The sequence below is a fragment of the Bison bison genome, unplaced genomic scaffold, assembly GCF_000754665.1.
Source record: "Bison bison bison isolate TAMUID 2011002044 unplaced genomic scaffold, Bison_UMD1.0 scf7180017864384, whole genome shotgun sequence".
Taxonomy (NCBI): Eukaryota; Metazoa; Chordata; class Mammalia; order Artiodactyla; family Bovidae; genus Bison; species Bison bison.
In genome coordinates, this window is record NW_011494956.1 from 995,630 (window position 1) to 1,016,029 (window position 20,400).

At 40.7% G+C, this 20,400-nt stretch overlaps 2 protein-coding genes and 1 pseudogene across 4 annotated transcripts in view; 2 read left to right on the forward strand and 1 right to left on the reverse strand.

Annotated features, from left to right (window-relative positions):
• Window positions 1-3,086, forward strand: part of CP (ceruloplasmin (ferroxidase)) — a 60,693-nt gene extending 57,607 nt beyond the window's left edge. For both annotated transcript variants that reach the window (XM_010858117.1, XM_010858119.1), the window contains one exon: window positions 2,639-3,086. The gene's annotated coding sequence lies outside the window, so the exon portion shown is untranslated. The remainder of the gene's footprint in view (window positions 1-2,638) is intronic.
• The window catches only part of HPS3 (Hermansky-Pudlak syndrome 3), a 40,963-nt gene that overhangs the window by 8,637 nt on the left and 11,926 nt on the right, over window positions 1-20,400 (reverse strand). For both annotated transcript variants that reach the window (XR_826895.1, XM_010858116.1), the window contains exons 5-14: window positions 18,052-18,244; window positions 15,006-15,087; window positions 12,503-12,657; window positions 10,741-10,849; window positions 6,989-7,170; window positions 5,754-5,934; window positions 4,331-4,564; window positions 3,162-3,347; window positions 2,636-2,824; window positions 1,166-1,273 (exon numbers count right to left, since the gene is read on the reverse strand). Coding sequence is in view for 1 of the 2 variants with exons in the window: in XM_010858116.1 (XP_010856418.1) it covers window positions 1,166-1,273; window positions 2,636-2,824; window positions 3,162-3,347; window positions 4,331-4,564; window positions 5,754-5,934; window positions 6,989-7,170; window positions 10,741-10,849; window positions 12,503-12,657; window positions 15,006-15,087; window positions 18,052-18,244 (1,619 nt within the window). In the remaining variant the exon portion in view is untranslated. The remainder of the gene's footprint in view (window positions 1-1,165; window positions 1,274-2,635; window positions 2,825-3,161; window positions 3,348-4,330; window positions 4,565-5,753; window positions 5,935-6,988; window positions 7,171-10,740; window positions 10,850-12,502; window positions 12,658-15,005; window positions 15,088-18,051; window positions 18,245-20,400) is intronic.
• LOC105001749 lies at window positions 8,537-10,731 on the forward strand (annotated as a pseudogene).

The window sequence follows — 20,400 nt, forward strand, 5'->3', positions numbered from 1 at the left end:
GCGTGGCAGCCAGGACTGCGCGAGCCTGCATAAGGGGGGAAACCACGAGGGGCTCCAGCCCACAGGCCTCAGGCAGTGAGGGCCCAGGATTACAGCTGAATCAAAGTGCTGCTGAGTTTTTCAAAGAGAAACTTGAAACTCAACACTTCTTCATTTGAAATCTCAACTTTCACATGTTAGCAGGTACACTGGGCAGACCAAACACAACAGATGTGAGCATTATGTTCAGTCCTCAGGCCACTGACTCCATCAAATACAATCCCGTACACTTGCAGCCCAGCCCCACCCACCAAGTCAGATGTGGACTTCATTTCTCACTTTCAGTCAAAACACTGTCGAGGTCAGAATTCTTGCAGCATGGGCTACATTCTCTTGATCATATTTCTTACTTTAAAAAAAGTCTGGGGCACATGTGTGCCCGTGGCTGATCTGTGTCAATGTGTGGCAGGGGCCGCCACAGGGTTGTGAAGTGACTCTCCTCCAATTAAAATAAATTAATTAATTACAAAAAAAAATCTGGGACTTCCCTGGTGGTCCAGTGGCTAAGCTCCAAGCTCCCAGTGCAGGAGCCTGAGTTCGAACCCTGGTTAGGGAACTAGATCCCACATGCCACAAGAAGACTGAAGATACCACGTGCTGCAACTAAGATCCATGTAGCCCAATATATAAATTAATAAATATTTGGAGGAAAAAATCCTTTAAGGAACCAGATGAGCTGGCCACTTTAATCTATTTCCTATAAGATAGATAGGAGTGCTTGGCTTGGGCTAGAGGCCTAAACTGTATGAGTGAACGCTAAAATTTTAAAAATTAATTAATTAAATTAAAAAAAAAAGTGAATCACAATGAAAACACCACGAAGCATTTGCCATACTTTCATTTCACAAAGCATTTTCAAGCACATCCTGAAAATGAGGCAAGACTGTCACAGGACTCGGTGAAGCTCCTCACCCACCCACCAGCAACAAAACCAGCCTTCCCGTCAGCAGTTTCAGGCAGAAGCAGCAGGAATTCCCTGCAGGGCTGCTGAGGATGCCTCACTGTAGATTCTGTCACCCAAACTATACACTCTCAGTTAACAGGACAACCGGGAGCGTACCAAATTTAACTCCTATACTATATTATAATATACAAATTGATAAGAAAAAGAAGCATCTTTATTTACCTGTAATTTTGAAAGGTCTTCCATATAATTTTTGTCGACTAAGGATTCGGATGAGATTAAGACATTAACCCATGGATTGATTAAGCCATAATGACTACAGGTATTTATCTAAAATGTAAAAGAAATTTATTATAAACAAAGTACAATAAAACAAGGTTTTCTTCATCTATCCCACAAAAAGCAAGCAGTCTCCAACTTTCTGCTGCGTCTCAAAATTAGTTATACATTTTCTTGGGAATGGGAGGAAAGTCTGAGAATGTATTCCCCTGGGAAATGTTTCAGCCTTGCTGCTTCTTAATGAACAAATCTTTACTAAATATTTCCTAATATTTTAACTTTCAAAAGGGTGCAAAGAGACAGTGTCTAACAAAAAGGGTAATACGTCTTTTAAGCTAATTACATTTAAAAAAAGTTAATAAGGGCCTGACATGGTGGTCCAGTGGTTAAGACTCTGTGCTTCCACTGCAGGGAGCACAGGTTCAATCCATGATCAGGCAAGTTCTGCATGCCATGCAGTGTCGCCAAAAAAACCCAAAAAAGTTAACAGTAACATTGAAAATGATTTTTATTTCTACTACTTTCCTTGGGAGGCAAAACCTCTTCCATAAGTTCTGAAGAGAATTCCCATAAAGACTCCCTTATTCAAGAAAATCCACATTAGCCTTGCATCCATAACGGGTAAAGGGACTCCCTGGGGTGAGGAGACCAGGAAGCGTAAGAGCAGAGTTGTCAGAGCGGCTCAGACTGCAAAAGAGCTCTAGACTGTGCAGCTGACAGGAAGTGGAAGTCTAGGGAGGAAGTCTCTCTCCCACAGGCCTTCTGCAGTTCCTCTCCCAGCAGGGAGGTCGGCAGGTGTCTCTTCTCTCATGTTCTATTTCATGACCATCACCTACGGGAGTGCAGATGGATTTCGGGGAAAGCCCTATTCCCCACACTTTGGCTACTGAGGCACCACTACAAGGAAGTAATAAAGAAGTGGTAGGAGGCGCTCCTTAGAATATAAAATTTCAAATGTGGATGTCACTTACAGGCAAATTACAGGTGTGTTTTTAACTCCTGCTTAAAGAAAGAATCTGGTAGAACTTCCCTGGTGGTATAGTGGATACAGATCAGCCTGCAGTGCAGTGGACATGGGTTTGATCTCCAGTCCAGGAAGATTCCACATATCATGGAGCAACTAAGTCCATGCACCACAACTATTGAGCCTGCGCTCTAGAGCACGTGCTCCGCAACAAGAGGTGCCACTGCAGTGAGAATCCCCTATAGTGCAACAAGAAAGCAGCCTGTGCTTTCCGCAATTAGAGCAAATACGCACACAGCAATGAAGATCCAGTGAGACCAAAAATAAAATTAAATAAATAACAAAATTTAAGTCTGGTAATATTACGTTTGATGTTATACTGTTAAAAATAAGTGTAATTATCATAATGTGTATAAAGTTTGATTCACTGTAGTACTCCATTATCTTACCAGGTCCTCTGATGTTCTCAATGGTGTGGTGTCAGGAGGCTGCCTCTTCGATAATCTCCAGATGTACTGTGATGTGAGCTTGAAAAAAAGTTCCTGAAGCACCACATCTGGGAGACAGGCTACCAGCTGAGCTTCCCAAAAGTCCACTAAGAGCTGAGGGATCGTGTCTCCATCTTTACCACAAAGCACCTTGAGAACAGTGAAACAAGCCCCTATGGCTCAGATAAATATAGCACTGATCAAGTTACAGCTGGTCTGAAAAGCACTCCATCACACGGGCCATGTGTTCAACAATTTATCCACTAGCATTAGTGACGTGGAAAAAGCCAATTTAAACATTTCAACATACTCCAGGTTGCATGAACAGAATTTTTCAAGAAACATTTTTTTAACCTGTACTTTTTCAAGTGGTTATGTGTAAGTCTGGTATTTCAATAAACAATGAAAACTTGCTTGTCTTATTCTATTCCTCACTTCCCACCAACTTCATCAGGGCATCCAAAATAACATGTTCAAAGGGACAAACCTTAAAGAAGGAATCTGCTTCTTCTATTCCAATTTTGTTGTTCTTCTGTAAGGCCAGGACTGAAGCAACAAGCAATCCAGGCTGAGTCTCCTTCAAGTGAACTGCAAACTCAGTTGGAACAATCTGTCCTTTCCTCTGCTGAATCAATAGCCGAGGTTCCAGAATGAAGCCACATACCAACTTCATCTTCAGATTAAAAAAACAAAATTTAGGAACAGAATATACATTGCATTCATCTTGGAAATACATGCTACTGCATTCAAGAATCACTGATAAGCCATTAACAATTTATTGTAATCTCAGTTTTTAATTACAAAGACAATTCTAAGGACAGCATTAATAACTGTCTTCTAGAAGTTATTATTACATAGTTAAGCATCAAAGTGTCAAATATTATAGACAGCTTTAAATTTAGGTCTACCTAGGATTCTTCAAAATTATGAAAATTCATCTTCCTAGAATTCTACTCTTCAAAGTAGAGGACATCTCAGTGTTGACTTGCTCTCCTCACCATAACAAAATGTGCCATTTGTACAGCAATAAAGAACTTCTGCTCTTCCTGGTTACACCTGAGAGATAAGTACTCAACTAATGTCACTTCTTCATTTCTTCCTCGACTGATTAATTTCTTTGGCTCATGTCCCTACATGGCCACTCTTCCAGGGGGAAGCCACCTTTTCTTTGATACACCATTCAAATGCCCAATCTTTCACAGTCATTTGTGATCTTCCCAAGGGCAGGCTATTTCTGCAACTGCTGGACACCTAAGGCTCAAGGTTAACATCCCACTTGCTGTACTTGAATATACACCACTGTTCTGTTTTTAGGGACACACCCCACACCTCCTCAAGCCAGGTCACACTGTCAGCTTAGGGCAGAGCCCATATGCTCTTCATTACCAAGCACTGTACTCTGAATAAATCTGACACTAAGTTGAAAAGTCTTTGGATACCCCTAGCTACCATTTATCATTTATTATTCTTTCTCATTTCCAAATCCAAAGCCCAAGCACTCCCACTTTGGGTCACTTCCTTTTAATATAATATTAAGTCTATTTTCCTTTACCACTAAGGAAAAATGAGCTACACAGAAGCCAGAAAAAAGATAAACACCTCATGACCACTGGGTCCTACGTTAGCTGGCTATTAATACTAGGTATGGCGCCATACCTCTGAATGGCTTTTCATTTCATTCCTGTGCATGTCAAGATCTCCCATTTTCAAAGCCATTGCTGCCTTGGCCAATGTCACTAAAACTGATGAAAATCCAGAAGTATCCAGCTTCCTTAAATATTTTATGGCAGTTAAAGGATCAATATTCTTCATAGAAGGACTACAGAGAATATGTGGCAGTTGCTTCGGCTCAGCCGCATAAAACATCTGAACTACTTTTGCTGATAATTCCTTTGGTGAGCAAAGTGAGAAATAAAAGGTCAGTCAGCCAATAGAAAGCAACAAAATCTGCAAAAAAAAAAAAGGATAAAAAAGCAAGATACAACATTCCAATTAATATAAAATTTCGCACTATGTTTTGATTTAAAAAGAGAGTTGATGATAGCATGGGAGATCTGAGGTGACCTAACGTGATCTCTTTGTACCAAGTTGTGGTCAGTATTTCTAATACTAACAGGTGTTCAGAAGAAAACAAATACTGGATTAAATTCCACTCCAAAGTCCATTATACAAAATTACTACTTAGTACAAAATATATTTAATATACAAAAATAATATTTATAGAAGAAAATTTCATTTCTCTTAAAACCTTAAAATATTTGGAATCACAATACCCAATTCTGCATATTTGTATTCAACTATTTAAAAATACATGAAAGGGAGGACGTCCCTGGTGGTACAGCAGATAAGAATCCACCTGCCAATTCAGGGGACACAGGTTCAATCCCTGGTCTGGGAAGATCCCACATGCTGTGGAGCAACTAAAAGCTCATGCACCACAACTACTAAAGCCCATGCTCCGGAGACCAAGAGCTGCAACTGACGCCCGGGCACCCAAGAGCCTGTGCTCCACGAGAGAAACCACCACCATGAGAAGGCCATGTACCACAACAAAGGGTAGCCTCTGTACAGTGCAACGAGAGAAAGCCTGCACAGGAACAAAGACCCAGAACAACCGAAAAATAAAAAATACATGAGGGGCTAAAAACAATCCTTAAAAACGTCTGAAGGTTGCTGGGCCAGGATTTTATAAAAAAGTTTTAGACACTTGGAGAGAGGAGCAACTAGGGTTTTGTAAAGGGCTGTGGATGAGAAGAAGGCAGGCAAGGCCCAGGTTCTCTGCCATTCTTCTAAAGACATGCCACTGTCACATGGGCAGGTCACTCAACCACAGTGACCCGCATCTCCCTGTCTATGTAATGAGAAAGTATGAGAAGATGATTCTAAGTTCTTTTTCAAGCTGTAATTCTATGAGTATTATTAATGAAGAAAAAGTGCACCCTAGTTACCTTTTTTAGAAAAAAAAGACTATACCACCAATGAAAATACTTGGAACTTAATTTTTAAAACAGAATTGCATAAAAAGCTAAAGTGAAAAGTTAAAAATACTAGATCTAACTAAGCAGGAAGTTGTATTCACTTCACTTAATTCTTCATCCAGGTTTTCATAAAGTGAATGATTAATGTAGAAGATTAATCCCCGCTCGTATTTCTGTGATCCATCCTCTACTGCCCAGTCCACTCGGTTCAAAACTTCCGCCATAGACAAACCAGACATCTTATAGTATGGCAAGGCAAGGTGGGAATGCTGGGTTTCAAGCCTAAAGGGAAGGAAGTGGGAAAAACAAAACCCTCAGATTTGTCAATTTTAGGTTTGGATGTCTAACACATTTGATAATAAACCAGATCATGCTTTCCAGAAGACACAAATACTTTTCTGTGGCCAATAAGAGCTGGAACAAATTCCTAAGTTTTGTTCTGCAAAGTCATTCTAATTAATGTAGCTTCTTTTTGCTTACTTATAATAAAATCAGAGAAACAAGTGAATTTTAATATTCATAATGCAGCTCTACAAGAATGGTATTTATAAGCAGGAAAGTGTTAGTTGCTCAGTCACGTCCAACTCTGTGTGACCTCATGGACTATAGCCCTCCAGGCTCCTCTGTCCATGAAATTCTCCAGGCAAGAATACTGGAGTGGGTAGCCATTCCCTTCTCCAGGGCATCTTCCTGACCCAGGGACTGAACCTGGGTCTCCTACACTACAGGCAGATTCTTTACCATCTGAGCCACCAGGGGAAGACCATAAGTAGGAAAAGCCTTTCGTTAATTTATAATGACTCCCGTGGTTCAAGTAAGCCTTTAAAACAATTATATTAAAAAAAATTGTAAAGATCATTCTCAAAAACAGAAATCATTATTCTTCCTAGTGTCCTTTTCTGACATTATAAAACCATTGATTACTATGATTAAAACCACAGACTGTCCAACTAGGATCTCTCCCTCAAAGCTAACAGGCAATAGATGAGTAATACAGTTGTCTCAGGTATTTTAACTGGTCATGCCCTACCACCTCCCAAAGGCCTGAAAAGAAACTTCAAATTTCTAAATTAACTGATGGGAGACACAAACACTGCTCATCTAATAAACTGAAAGTCCTTGAGTAGGAACAGGTCATGTTTATCTCTCTAAGCTTAGCACGGTACCTGGCACACAGGATGTGCTCAACAAGTGCTGAGGAATAAATGAATAAATAAATCACAGCCCCTCATGTGTCCTCCCATTTGTCAGATAACTGCCCGAAGTGGAAAAGTTGGTAAGTTACACCTGAAGCTCAGGTGGCTTCTTTAGCGAGCTTCCAAGCAGCATCACCAACCTGCTGTAGCAGTCGCCAAGGTGCCCACAGCTTTCTTTAAATGCTTCTAAAAGCTCTGCCTTTTCTCCAGGTTCCAGCTGACTGGCATCCATCAGGGCCGCTCTCACTAATAGGTGAGCCTCACTGAGAAGGTGGATGCAACTCTGGGTTTTTGCAGTCTTGTAGGCGTTACTGTAGTCTACCTAACACACAAAGAAGGCAAGCAGTTCATGATGCTGAAGACATCGCCCCAAAGTTTCCCAGGTCTGCAAGTTGTTTATAAAGTTACTATCTGAACACATTAAATCCTAAGAAATAAAAAGTGGTTATTTACCATTCTGATAAGGCTTAGCTAAAGTGGCTTTCTTTTCCCCCACAACCAGTTTATGGTATGAGCCAGTTTATAAACATACAACAGTATGAGCCAGTTTATCACATACATGATTGTAAATACTCTGTTACACAACGCTAACCATCAGAGAAAGCACAATTAGTACTATAATACTAATGATACTGTTAACTCAGCAATAATTTGATCACAATTTGATACAGCTAATGAACATATCTGAAAGACTTAACTATTTTTAAAGTTCTATGATTTAAATCCTTCTCAAATTTAGATTAAGCATCCTTCCTTTATCTTAGTTTCAATTGGTGAATTTAGATTCTGCTGCATCTAATTCTATAACTCAGTGGGCTTATACAAATTTTCACTAGCTAATCTGAGTCAATCAGTGTTTTTAGACTCCAATAGGCAAATCATCTGGATGATGTCTAAGACTTTCAATTAAATAAGACTGAAAACACAGGACAAAGCTGATAAATTATCAGCATTAAAATGCCAGGGACAAATCAGGCAAAACCTTCACCTGATGACCAAAATGAACATTACTGGTGAAGGACAAATGAATATTCTGCACCTCCCCATGTGAAACTCTGAGAAAGATACAACATCATCTACATAGAGTTCTGGCCCAAATCTTTGTGACCCATGGACTGCAGCCCGCCTGGCTCCTCTATCTGGAATTCTCCAGGCAAGAATATTGGAGGAGGTAACCATTCCCTTCTCCAGGGACGCCCCCGACCCAAGAATCAAAGCTGGGTCTCCTGCATGGCAGGCAGATTCTTTACTGTCTGAGTCACCAGGGAACCCAGCCAAGAACACATAACCTCAATCTAATCATGAGAAAAGAAAAAAAATGAAATGAAATGAAAAAATAAATGTTTAAAAGGTAGAGGAGGAGAAATATTTTTCAAAACTATCTGTTATAAAACAAAGAGTGAAATCTAAAAATGCAACAATATAGTGAAAAAACAAAAAAGAAACAGTCTTACAGATGCAGAGAACAAACTGGTGGTTACCAGTGGGGGAAGGAAAAGATAAAGGAGAAAGAGTAAGAGGTACAAACTACTACATATAAAATGAATAAGCTACAAGAATATTCTGGACCACACAGGGAATATAGCCAACATTTTATAATAATTATAAATAGGCTATAACCTTTAAAATTGTGAATCACTATGTTTAGACCTGTAACTTACAATACTGGACATTAACTATACTTCAACAACAACAAAAAGAAAACAAGAAAAGTTTTTTTAATAAAACAAAGGCTATGAACATATTTTGGATGAAAGGAAGCTAAAGAGACATGACAGTTAAATACATTACTTGATTCCTAGACTGGATCCTGGACCAGAGGATGGGGGAAATGCTACTAGGCTATTACTGGATCAATCAACAAAAATGGAATATGAACCATAGACTAAAGTATTGTGTCATTGTTAAATTTACTGAAAGACATGTGTGTGCTATAATTGTATAAGCAAGTATCTAAATTCTTAGGAAACATGCATTGAAATATTTAGGGGCATTGGGCTAGGATGTATGCAATATACGTTCCAATGGATCAGAAGAAAATATGCAGGCATGATTGTGCATTTAGAAAGTACAAGAGTGCAAAAAGGGAGAGAGCGGCTTCAGAATGAAGTTGAACATCTCTTTCTGGTCACTGGTTTCCAGAAGCTCATTGAAGGGGATGATGAACAAAAATGTTGTACCTTCTATGAGAAGCTTATGGCCACAGAAGTTGCTGCTGAGGCTCTGGGTGAAGAATGGAAGGGCTATGTGGTCCCAGTCAGTGCTGGGAACGATAAACAGGGTTTCCCCATGAAGCAAGGTGTCTTGACCCATGGCTGAGTCTGTCTGCTACTGAGTAAGGGGCATTTCTGTTACAGACGAAGGAGGACTGGAGAAAGAAAGTGCAAGTCTGATGGGGTTGCATGGTTGACGCTAACCTGAGTGTTCTCAATTAGGTCATTGTAAAAAAAAGGGGGATAGGATATTCTTGGACTCCCTGATACTACTGTGCCTCATCGCCTGGGGACCAAAAGAGCTAGAAGAACTCAAAAAGTTTTCAATCTCTCCTAAGAAAATGAAGTCCGCCAGTATGTTGTAAGAAAGCCCCTGAACAAAGAAGGTAAGGAACCTAGGACCAGAGCACTCAAGTTCATTGTCCTGTTACTCCATGTGTTCTGCAGCACAAACGTGGATGTGCTGCTCCAAAGGAACTGTACTAAGAAATATAAGGAAGAGGCTGCAGGATATCCTAAGCTTTTGGCCAAGAGAATGAAGAAGGCCAAAGAAAAACATCAGCAACAGACTGTCAAGAGACAGAGGCTGGGCTTCCCAGGTGGCTCAGTGGAAAAGAATTCACTTGCCAACACAGGAGACACAGGTTCGATCCCTGATCCAGGAAGATCCCACATGCTACAGGACAACTAAGCCTGTGCACCACAACTACTGAGCCTGTGCTCTTGAGCCCATGTTCTGCAACTACTGAGCTTCCATGCCGCCAGCTACTGAGGCCTGCGTGCCCTAGAGCCCATGCTCCAGAACAAGAGAAGCCACCGCAATGAGAAGCCCTTACAGTCCAACTAGAGAGCAGCCCCTGCTTGCTGCAACTAGAGAAAAGCCCGCACAGCATCAAAGACCCAGCACAGCCAAAAATAAAAATAAATAAATAAAAATATTTGAAAAGAGAGAGAGAAAGAGATGGAGGCTGTCCTCTCTGAGAACTTTTACTTCTGAGTCTGAATCCAGTCAAAAATGAGATGTTCTAAGAGTCACAAATAAATAAGATCAGACATCAAAAACAAAAAAAAGAGAGAGAGAGAGACAGAAGCATAGCGGGTATAATGTTGACTATGTTGACTACGGGTAAATCTATGTGGGGAATACACTGTTATTATTTGTACTATTCTTATTCTTGCAACTTTTCTGTCGATTTGAAATTATTTCAAAATAGTTTATAAAAATCATCAGGGATAAGTAGACAGCTGTCACTCTTAGAAAAGGAATAAAGATCCCCACAGGACAATACCACAAGTGCTGTGGTGCACTAGGACCATCTGTTAATATTTCAAAGAAGTGTGAGACACAGACATATGATCTGAGATTTCTTTCCGCTCCATTTCATGATTCTCTTGCCAGGGTTCAAAGTAAAGGTCGAAGGCTATTTATGTTTAGACTGGCTAATCGATTCCCATAGGAGAGTGAGTATGAATAAGGGAGTCTTATTTTAGTGATGGGAATTTCTCTTAGATCCTCAAATGTCATGAGCTGTGAAAACAAGAAGGTGAAGATATACAGTCCTCTGTAAGAGCCTTGAAGCTGGCTGGTTGTGGCATTCTGACTGTGTGATACTTAGAATCAATTTCTAACCATCAATTAGACTCTAAATTTCTACAAAGTAGAAGTCTGAAAGGAATACCATTTCTTTGTACAGTTGCACCGGTGAGATCGTATTCACAATATACAAATTCCACCCAGCTTCAGCTACAGGAGGTGTCTTGGGATTAACACTGGTACCTTTTCTAGAACTAAAAGCAAAACAAAGGACAAGAATTGTAAGACAAGACATATTATTAATAAAAGGCAATTTTAAATGGTAAATACCAGATACCTAAAATATTGTAACTCTGATACCATTTGCATTTAGTATTTTCTTTGGTGATTTATGCGGGAGACCCAGGTTCAATCCCTGGTTTGGGAAGATCTCCTGGAGAAAGAAATGGCAACCCACTCCAGTATTCTTGCCTGGAAAATCCCACGGACGGAGGAACCTGGTAGGCTATAGTCCATGGGGTCGCAAAGAGTTGGACATGACTAAGGGACTTCACTTTCACTTTGGTGATTTAACTACACAGTAGATTTTTAGAGAACATTAGTGTATAACAGTATGTAGGCCTAACAGCAGTTAACGTTCTACACTCACGTGGACTGGTCAACCAACCACTTCCAATTCATTCCACAAGTATTCTTAAGTGGGCAATAAGCTCAAAGAGCAGGCAAGACCTCTCAAAAAGAACACAGACTTGGCTGTGAAAATCCCTGCGACCTGGCTCTCTCCAGCACGTAGCTCTGGTGAGGCCAGGGCTGCTGGGAAAATGTAAAACACAGAACTGTAAGTCAACTTAAAGCACTATCTTATTTCCAGCCTTCACTGTATGAAGCATTTTCTGCAGTATGCAGTCTTTTTTAAAATGCAAAGTTTTGGCCAAATGAATTTTCAAATACATTAAAATTTTTAAACCATTTAAAAAATATAATACTTTTAAGACATCAAATGTATAAGATTACAAGTTATTTTTCCTCTTGCCAGAAAGCTTTTAGGATCAGTCAATTTTAGACCACTTTGTGCACACTCTAAGTGACCAGTTACCCATGGCAACCTGGTTATTTCTGCGGGTGGAACAAAGCACAGACACAAATAATTCAAAAATGCAAAAACTACAGTGTTTGATTTGAAATACACTGTATGTTCCTTGCCCCCTGCCCCCAACAGATTTCTCTCCTACTTAAAATTTCCATAGAGGAATGTTCAAATTAGATTGCATTCCCTACCACTAAGTTCACAGTATAGGAAACACAGACTAGAAGCATAACCACTTTGGAGTTAACCATTTTATCCCAAACAATGTGAAAGCAGAGAACTGAAGTTAGAATTAACCTCAGATTAGAAGAATGCACTTGTATTTTAAGGTAGATTAACATAGAATTTATACATCACAAATGTGCTTTCAGGTAAGAAATGCATTAGTTAATTTCTTTTCAAGTTGAAATACCAGAAAAAAAAAAAACTTTGGATAAAAATATTGCCACTGAAAGGTCAAGGAAGAAAAATAATAAAGAGCTTTGTAGTTTGGATTAGCCTAAGGGGCTCAATCTCGCTCATTAATAACACAGAAAAACATATCCTTTAAATTCTTATTATATAATACCACAGATTTTTACTGAAACAGTTTTATAATTTATTTTCTTCTAAAAGCTCACAGTCAATTACAAAGGATATTATAGAGAACATTAAAACCTTCTTTTCTTACTCTGGAAAAAGAACAGCTAGAAAACCCATCTGATCATTCAAATTTTTGATTTAAAAAAAAGATTAGTGAAGATGTACACAAAATATACCAGTAACACAATTCATTCCAGAAACTTTGGCAAGGATGTCTGGGGGTGAAGGGCATGCTTACAGAAACCTCTTGGGTGACTCTCTTCTCTCCGGAACGGTTTCAGGGTCTGCCTTGGTCAGAAGTACAACGTGGTTTTTAAAGTGACAGATGGCTTTCAAGCCTATGAAAAGCTGTATTCTTAAAGCACAGACATCCATACTGATAGGTGGGCAAGCCTAATAAGGAAAAATTCACAAATTTAGCCAAGGAATGAAGTACATGAACTTCAAAAACTTCCAAAATCAATCTATTGGATACAATCTCTCCTTTCCTGTCTCTCTCCGCTACTCGAATAATCCAAATTCCTATTCTTATCAGAGCAAGAGGCTATCTTATGTAAACTATATAAGTGAATATCTCATTCATGTGTTCACCAAAGAGCTCCATAGTATGTGTTGACACTGACTTGAAGAAAGCAGAGAGCCTCCAGGAACCCTGCCCTGAGCTGGTTACTGCCACCCAGGGAATTCCCCACTAACAGTGGGCTGGCTCAGGTGGTACCTTCAAATGGGCTTTTAGTCAAAATCAGACACTATAAAAGGGCAGTCTACTGCTCGTAAAATACATAAAAAGGTTTCTTAGTGGATGGGTGTGTGTAGAAATACGGGCACATTCAGATGGCCCGTTAGCTCTGCAGGTATGAACACTGCCTGGAATGGCTAACAGGCTGGAGGTTTGCCAGGCAACTGGAGGAAACCCTGGACCAGCAGACAGGCTCCTGTCCTTGTAAGGAAACATTCACCCAAGCAGAATGGATAAGAAGCTAACTGAGGAGCTCTTTCTGGGACTCACAAAATGAGGCTGCCAGGTCTCCCTGGCTCCTCCATTAATGGTGTTTCGATTCCGAAGTCATCTTCCTTGTCCCTTTTGTACAAAGTGCACGGGGATAACCCTCCATCTATTTTTGTCATTTCTATGAATAGTTAAGGTGGCCTTGGTGATGCTGAGCCAGAGTCTCAGGGGAAAGGGAAATAAAGATAGCACGCCTTATGGCCCTCTCTCTGAGGCTGTGAAACCTTTCTCAGACACCACAGCTTCCAAAGCCTGAGTCAGCAAGGGAGCAAAATGACGGCGTGCTCGTTCAGGGGCATCTAGGATTTCAGGGTGGTGGAACTGCAGGGAAGGGGGAGCCAGGAGGTGTGACCTGTCCTTCCCTCTGCCACCTTCAAGGACTAGCCTCAGGGGCAGCATCCTCTACTAGCTGCCCATCTCCCCTCTTTTCTCCGGTTCTCTGTGTTTCTTCCTTCTGGTTTTATGAGACTATGAGAAGGCCTGGAATTGAGATTTATTTTCAAATGCAGATTGATGCTGCCTCAATGTGTTATGTACCCCTCACTCCACCATCACTACCTACACAAGCCTCGGTCTTCCTGACGTTTAAAACAAAACACAAGGCAAGATGGGGTGGAGAGAGAGGAAGCAAGAGACAAAGAGGCTGTCACCTTGCCATGGGTACTAGGGACATAGCCATTATTTTTAAAATAATCTCTTGAAAAGGCTATGTGTATATCTTAAACACAGACAGAAGGTCATGGGAAAGCTGTGATTCTGGTTTCCCAAGAGGCTGAAGGTAGGCAGTAAGCCTGTCAGCAGCAGAAAGTGACAGGCAGCCCACAGAAGAAAAGAAAACTTGGATGTGATTTCCAGAAAAAGGCAGCACACAATTTGGGTAACAGTGAGAGTGGAAAAGTGTCTCAGACACATTAAGCACTACACACCATCATCACTGGACACTCATTTTTCCAGAAAAAGGTGTTCCGGGTGCCAGATGGACAATAATGTGTGAACAGAGGCCATCATGATTAGGGGTTCCCTGAAGCATGGATACGCACAACAAACACCCATCTCAGAGGTGAAACTGCACATGATGGACATGGTGCAAATCATCAGTGTATTTCTGAGAGCAGAAATTCAGGGTCGGAAAACGGAGAATTGCATCATAAAATTGTCTATTTGGTGGTCAAAAGCTTTTAGAGACTAAGCAGATTACTTCTCACTAAAAACGAGGTTACTGACCTAGAATATCAATTAACACGAGATCAAAACTATGGAAGTACAGAACACTTGTTGAAGGCTTTGTAAAATGACAAAAGAATTATCAGTATATCCGATAATGGTATAAATAAATCATCTGAATGCACTGCATTCACTTCTGTGCTCTTAGATACACAGATTTCTGAACTGTTTTCATAGCTCTATACAACTGCCACCAATACTTCTGATCAAAATGAATAAAACTGTAGTATACTATAGTTGTGATGTGCCCTCTCTGAAGTTACACTATACATATTCTTTACCAAATTTTAAAAACATGCATTGTGTCTAAATTCTGAATGACGTTTTCAAAGCAATCTTAAAAATTACCATCTAAACGACAAACTGCAAAATGCTTACCATTTTACATCCCAAAGCTCTAACTGAACAAACAAGACTTTACTGTCCGCCCAGCTTAGACGCAAAGAGCGTCAATTTGCAAGCACTCATGTTTGATCTTTAGGTTGCACTGTCATTAGCCAGCTCTGACCTTCAGGGTGGTGTCCACATACGGGTCCTCCTCCCTCGCGGCCGCCGCGCTGCACCGCACTGTGTAACACTGCAGGTTGTTACTGAGGAAGAGGAGAAAGCCCACTGAGCAAAGCGGAGGCCAGGGACCAACACGCCCACTGCGGGAGGATGTCACAGGACCACAGTGCAATGAGGCGGGTGGCGGAACACCCCAGTACTCATCAAACGCTGACAAGTTAGGCTGCTTCTGAACAAGGAGATTACCGCAGAAATCCTATGGAGTGCTTTTTTGAAACACATAACTGGTCCCCACTGCATCCCTACCAAATCACAATCTCTGGGGGTTGAATCTGTGTTGTGCTTAGTCACTCAGTCGCACAGACTCTTTGTGACCCCATGGACTGTAGCCCACTAGGCTCCTCTGTCCATGGAATTCTCCCGCCAAGAAAACTGGAGTGGGTTGCCATGCCCTCCTCCAAGGGATCTTCCCAACCCAGGTATCCCTCTCTGTAAGTGGATTCCTTTCCATCTGAGCCACCAAGGAAGCCCATGGGGGCTGAATCTAGACACGTGTATTTCTACAAAGCTCCTGGTGTGACACACACTCCTAGTTAAGAACCATGGATCTGGGTCAATACTCTTATTTTATTTACAAAATGATGGCTCGGGAACCTGCCCAAAATTCAGACAGGTGACTATCAAAGCCAAGGTTAGAACCCAAGTTTCCCGATTTATTATTATCTCAGGATGAAATCGGAGAAGGCACTGGCACCCCACTCCAGTACTCTTGCCTGGAAAATCCCATGGACAGAGGAGCCTGGAGGGCTGCTGTCTATGGGGTCACACAGAGTTGGACACGACTGAAGCGACTTAGCAGCAGCAGCAGCAGCAGCAGGATGAAATGGAGCCTGGGTTGTGCTGAGCAACACATTTAGATTACACAAACTCTCTGAAGGAATCTTCAGAATCATGTAGTCCAGAAGCTTGTTTTTAAAGACTAGAGCCTACAAAGTACATGGTTGGTCCAATTCCTCTTTGGAGAATGGAAATCAAATCAGACCCAGGTCTCTTCATTCTTCATACTCCTCTTTTCACAACTCCAGGCTACATTCTGCACAGCAAAGCAACCTGGAGACTTCACAGTAAGTGCCTGTGTCCAAAAACCTTGATAGGTTTCCTTTTGATATTTCCTAAGCACCTCGAACTCCAATATCTAAACCAAACTTTTCTCCTGCCCCACACCACACCAGCCTCCATTCTTTCAGAAAAGTAGGCTTGGGACTCCCCTGGGCAGCCAGTGATTAAGACTTCCACTTTTCAATGCAGGGGGTGCAGGTTTGATCTCTGGTCAGGGAGCTAAGATCTCACAAGCCTTATAGCCAAAAAAACAAAACATAAACAGAAGCAATACTATAACAAATTCAATAAAGACTTTAAAAATGATACACATCCCCCCTCCCTTCAAAAAAATCTAAAAAAAAAAAAAAGAAAGCAGGTTCAAAACTGATGGGTTTTCTCATGTCTCCTCCATCCCCAGTATCCCACCAGAAATCAAGTCCTGTAATTCTCTCCTCTCCGTGCTTCCTTCTCTTTTCACTGCTACTGCTCTGCCCAAATACAATCCCTCACTATCCTCACTGAACTATCCCAACAGCTCATTAGTATGTTCAAGCCATCCTCCACTGTGGCCACCATCCATTTTCCTAAAGTAATGCTCTATTCATATACTTTTCTTTGATCAAAATCTAAAAAAATTCCTTAATTTCCAAAGCCCCAAGTTCCCTCTCAGGCACTATTTTCCCCACTTTTCTTTGTTTCAGCAACTTTATATTTATAGGACATTACTACACAACCCTTTGGAAACTGAAAAGACCAGAGACCTCTACACTGTTCCCCATGCCAGAGAGTAGGAAGAGAGGGAAGCACGCCCACGGGGAGTGGGTGTCAGAATCTTCAGCTGGGTCCTGTGCTGGTGTGAAATACACCACAGCACCTGCTGGAAATTCTGATATTACCACTCAATTGGGAAAAATAAAAAGAAGCACTGTCCTATGCAATTACTTATCAGAAACTCCAACAAACCTGGACATAGCTTTGCTTGTAGCTTCCCCTCTATCTGGAATGCCCTCCACTTTCAGTCTCTATCTGTCAAATCTAACTAGCTTTCGGGCCTCACTTTCAACACAGAAACTTTGCCCGCGTGACTTGGCCAGAAGTAACTTCCCTCTTCCCATAGCCTACAACACGTCCATGTGGTCTCAGGACATTTTTCACAAATCTCCTAGTGTTTGTGTCCCTTGTACGTGTCTTTCATCCTCTCTTACGTTGCTGTTTGCATAAACAGAGGCTGTGCCTTATTCATGGTTGGTTGGCCAGAGGGCTCAATGCAGTGCCTTGCCTAGAACCTGAATTCAAAAAAACAGGAAATCAAACCACAAGCATTACTAGCTGCTGAGATAAAAGGAAATGAGATTATATTTAGGAACCCAGTTTACATGCCAGCTTACTAGGAGGATAAGGCAACTCAGAAGACACTCACCACTGATTAGCCACATGACCCTGACCAACCCCAACCTCTGGACTCTCTCCCCATCTACACTACTCAGAGAGTAGAATCAGGCAGGCTTTCTGGACCCTTTACAGTCCTAAACCATATCAATGAACTCAACTCACATAGAAAAGATATGACAGCAGTGAAAAAAAAAATTTAGGAAATCTAAAACTAAAAAGATGCCCTGACTGTTGTCAAGAGCCCCCACTGACTTTTCATTAGAATTCCCTACGAACATCTTCCCTCATGAAGAACCTTACCCGTTCTTAGAAAGATTCCCATCCAGTTTAAGAAAACAAAACAAAGGCAAAACCAGAATTTAAATCTCTGATGTTGAAAAGGCAGTTATGAGCCATTATTTAAAAAATAAATTAATTAAATAAACCCCAGGTGTATATCATTAATTTATAGTGCTATCCACTGGTTCACATACTTTTCATTTAAAGATTTAGAAAGCACCTCAGGAACTGAGAGAAATAAATGACTCAAAAGCCAGCAAGGGACTGGAACATACCTTGTGATGACATGCAGAAACTGCGGGGTAAGCACCGCCTGCTGAGATTTCTCGGGATATTGGTAAACCGACAATAATTCAACAGATTTGACAATCATGTACAGGTAGCCCACATGAGGTAATGAGAAAAAACAAAAGAGGCTCAGCAACACTTTTTCCTGAGATGAATTTTTTCTATCAGAAGTAAGAGACCCTGCATGCAAAAAACAAACAAACAAACAAATCATGAAACCAGTAAATAAAAGGAATCAATATTTTGACTTTTCTGTGCAAAAACATCTATAAACAGATAACCAAAGAGTTGCTGAGGTGCTTATATAAGAATGCCAGTAAAAAAATGAAAAAAGAGTGATATAATTAGAATATCAACATTTTGAAAACCCTAATAAATTAACAGATCGAGGTAATCATCATCGACAGTCATTAACATCACAAAAAAGAGCCAACCTGATACAACGTACTTCCAAGAGAACTCAAGACTATTTGCATTATCAAAAAAAAAAAAAGATCATCACCATCATCTGATCAAGATTTAGACCAGCACTGTCAATAGAAATAAAATGTGAGCCATATATGTGAGGCAAAGTTTTCTAGCAATTGCTCATTAAAAAATAAAAACAGGCAAGATTTATAAAATAGATTAACCCAACATATCCAAAATATTATCATTTTGATACATAATCAATAAAAAATTAACAAGAAAGTTTACATTCTTTTTTGTTGTACTAAGTCTTTAAGACCTAGTGTGAATTTTACACTTAAAGCATATCTTAATTTAGACTAGTCACACTTCAAGGTGCTCAACAGCAACACTGACAAATGGATACCACACTGAACAGTACAGCTTTAGATCACAGAGAAGTATAGGAGATACAAGGAGCATGTTAAATGACACTGTGGGGAGTCAGTCAGCAAAATTCAGATGGTGGGAAATTCTGTACTAATAGTCCAGTTTCCTGCTAACGAACCCGCAAAGAGAAACGAGAGAGGAAGGCAGAGCCTATAGAGCAGAGAGACAAAAGACATAGGAGCCAATTGCAGGTATAGAACCTTACTTGGAATCTGATAAATTGCAGAAAAAAATATTTAGACAATCAGGGAAATTTGAGTAACTGATGGGTATTGGATGATATCAAGTAATTTCTTAAAAATGTGAAATGACATTTGGGGTTTTTGTTTAAATAAAAGAATTCCTTTCCTTTAGAAACATATGCCGAAATGTTCATAAATGAAAAGGTATAAACTCTGGGATTTGCATCAAAACAATCCGACACAGGGCAGGGGGTGATTACAAGGCAACACTGTTGAAGCTGTGTGATGGGAACCTTGGGGGTCACTGTACTGTTTTTCTATATCTGTGTGCCTGAAACTTTTCATAATCAAAGTTTTTTAAAAAAAAAATATAGCTCTGATTGATGCCCTTCAAGGACACATTAATAACAGAAGAATGTATAAAAGAGATAACTAATGAGAATCTACAAAAAAAAAAAGGAAGAAAATCCAATTACTACACTCTCCACAATTGGCCTAAAACAACTGATCCAGTTTCTACTTCCTCTTCTTTCATACACACATCTGTGCTCTAATCATACAGAGAGCTGCTCACTTATCTCCAAACATACATGATCTTTCACCTTGCACATGTTGGCTTCCCTGAGGTAGTATCTTACCAGAATCTCCATCTTAAAAAAAAAAAAAAATTTTTTTTTTATCTTCTAAAAATTTTACTCATCCATCAGGGCCCAGCTGACATGGGCACTGCCCAACCCCTCATCTGTCCACTAAGGAAACACCCATCAAGAACCTACAACATGCCACTGTTCTGGGTTCCGGGGATACCACAGCGCACAAGACAGAGTAACTGCATTCATTCTAGTGAGGGGTCTGGGGTGGAGAATAAACTCTGCAGTGTGCAGGGAGGGAACAGTTTAAACTGAGAAGTGGGAAGTACTCTGCGGCGAGGTGATAACTTGAGCTGTGAGCTGAAGACACTACTCTTGCAAGCTATGAGGGAAGTACTATGTTCTGAGCACTGGAAGAGTAAATCATAGATCTTAGACACGAGTGAGCTTGGTGTAACCTAGCAGCAGACAAAAACCACATGGATGGAGAAATGTAAGAGGGTGAGCAGGACAGAAAGAGCTCAGGGTCAGGGTAATGCACCCCATGGAAAGGATCTGGGGTTTTGTTCCAGGTGCTGCAGGAAACCCCTGGATAAAAGCTAACCCTCTAAGGTGGCTGTGGGCCCTTGTCTCCTGCCTTGTGTTACAGCTCCCTGTCCCTGGCTTCTTTCAGTTCCTCAAGCAAAGACTCTCCATTGGCCACAACCAAACTTGTCCACCAATCAGC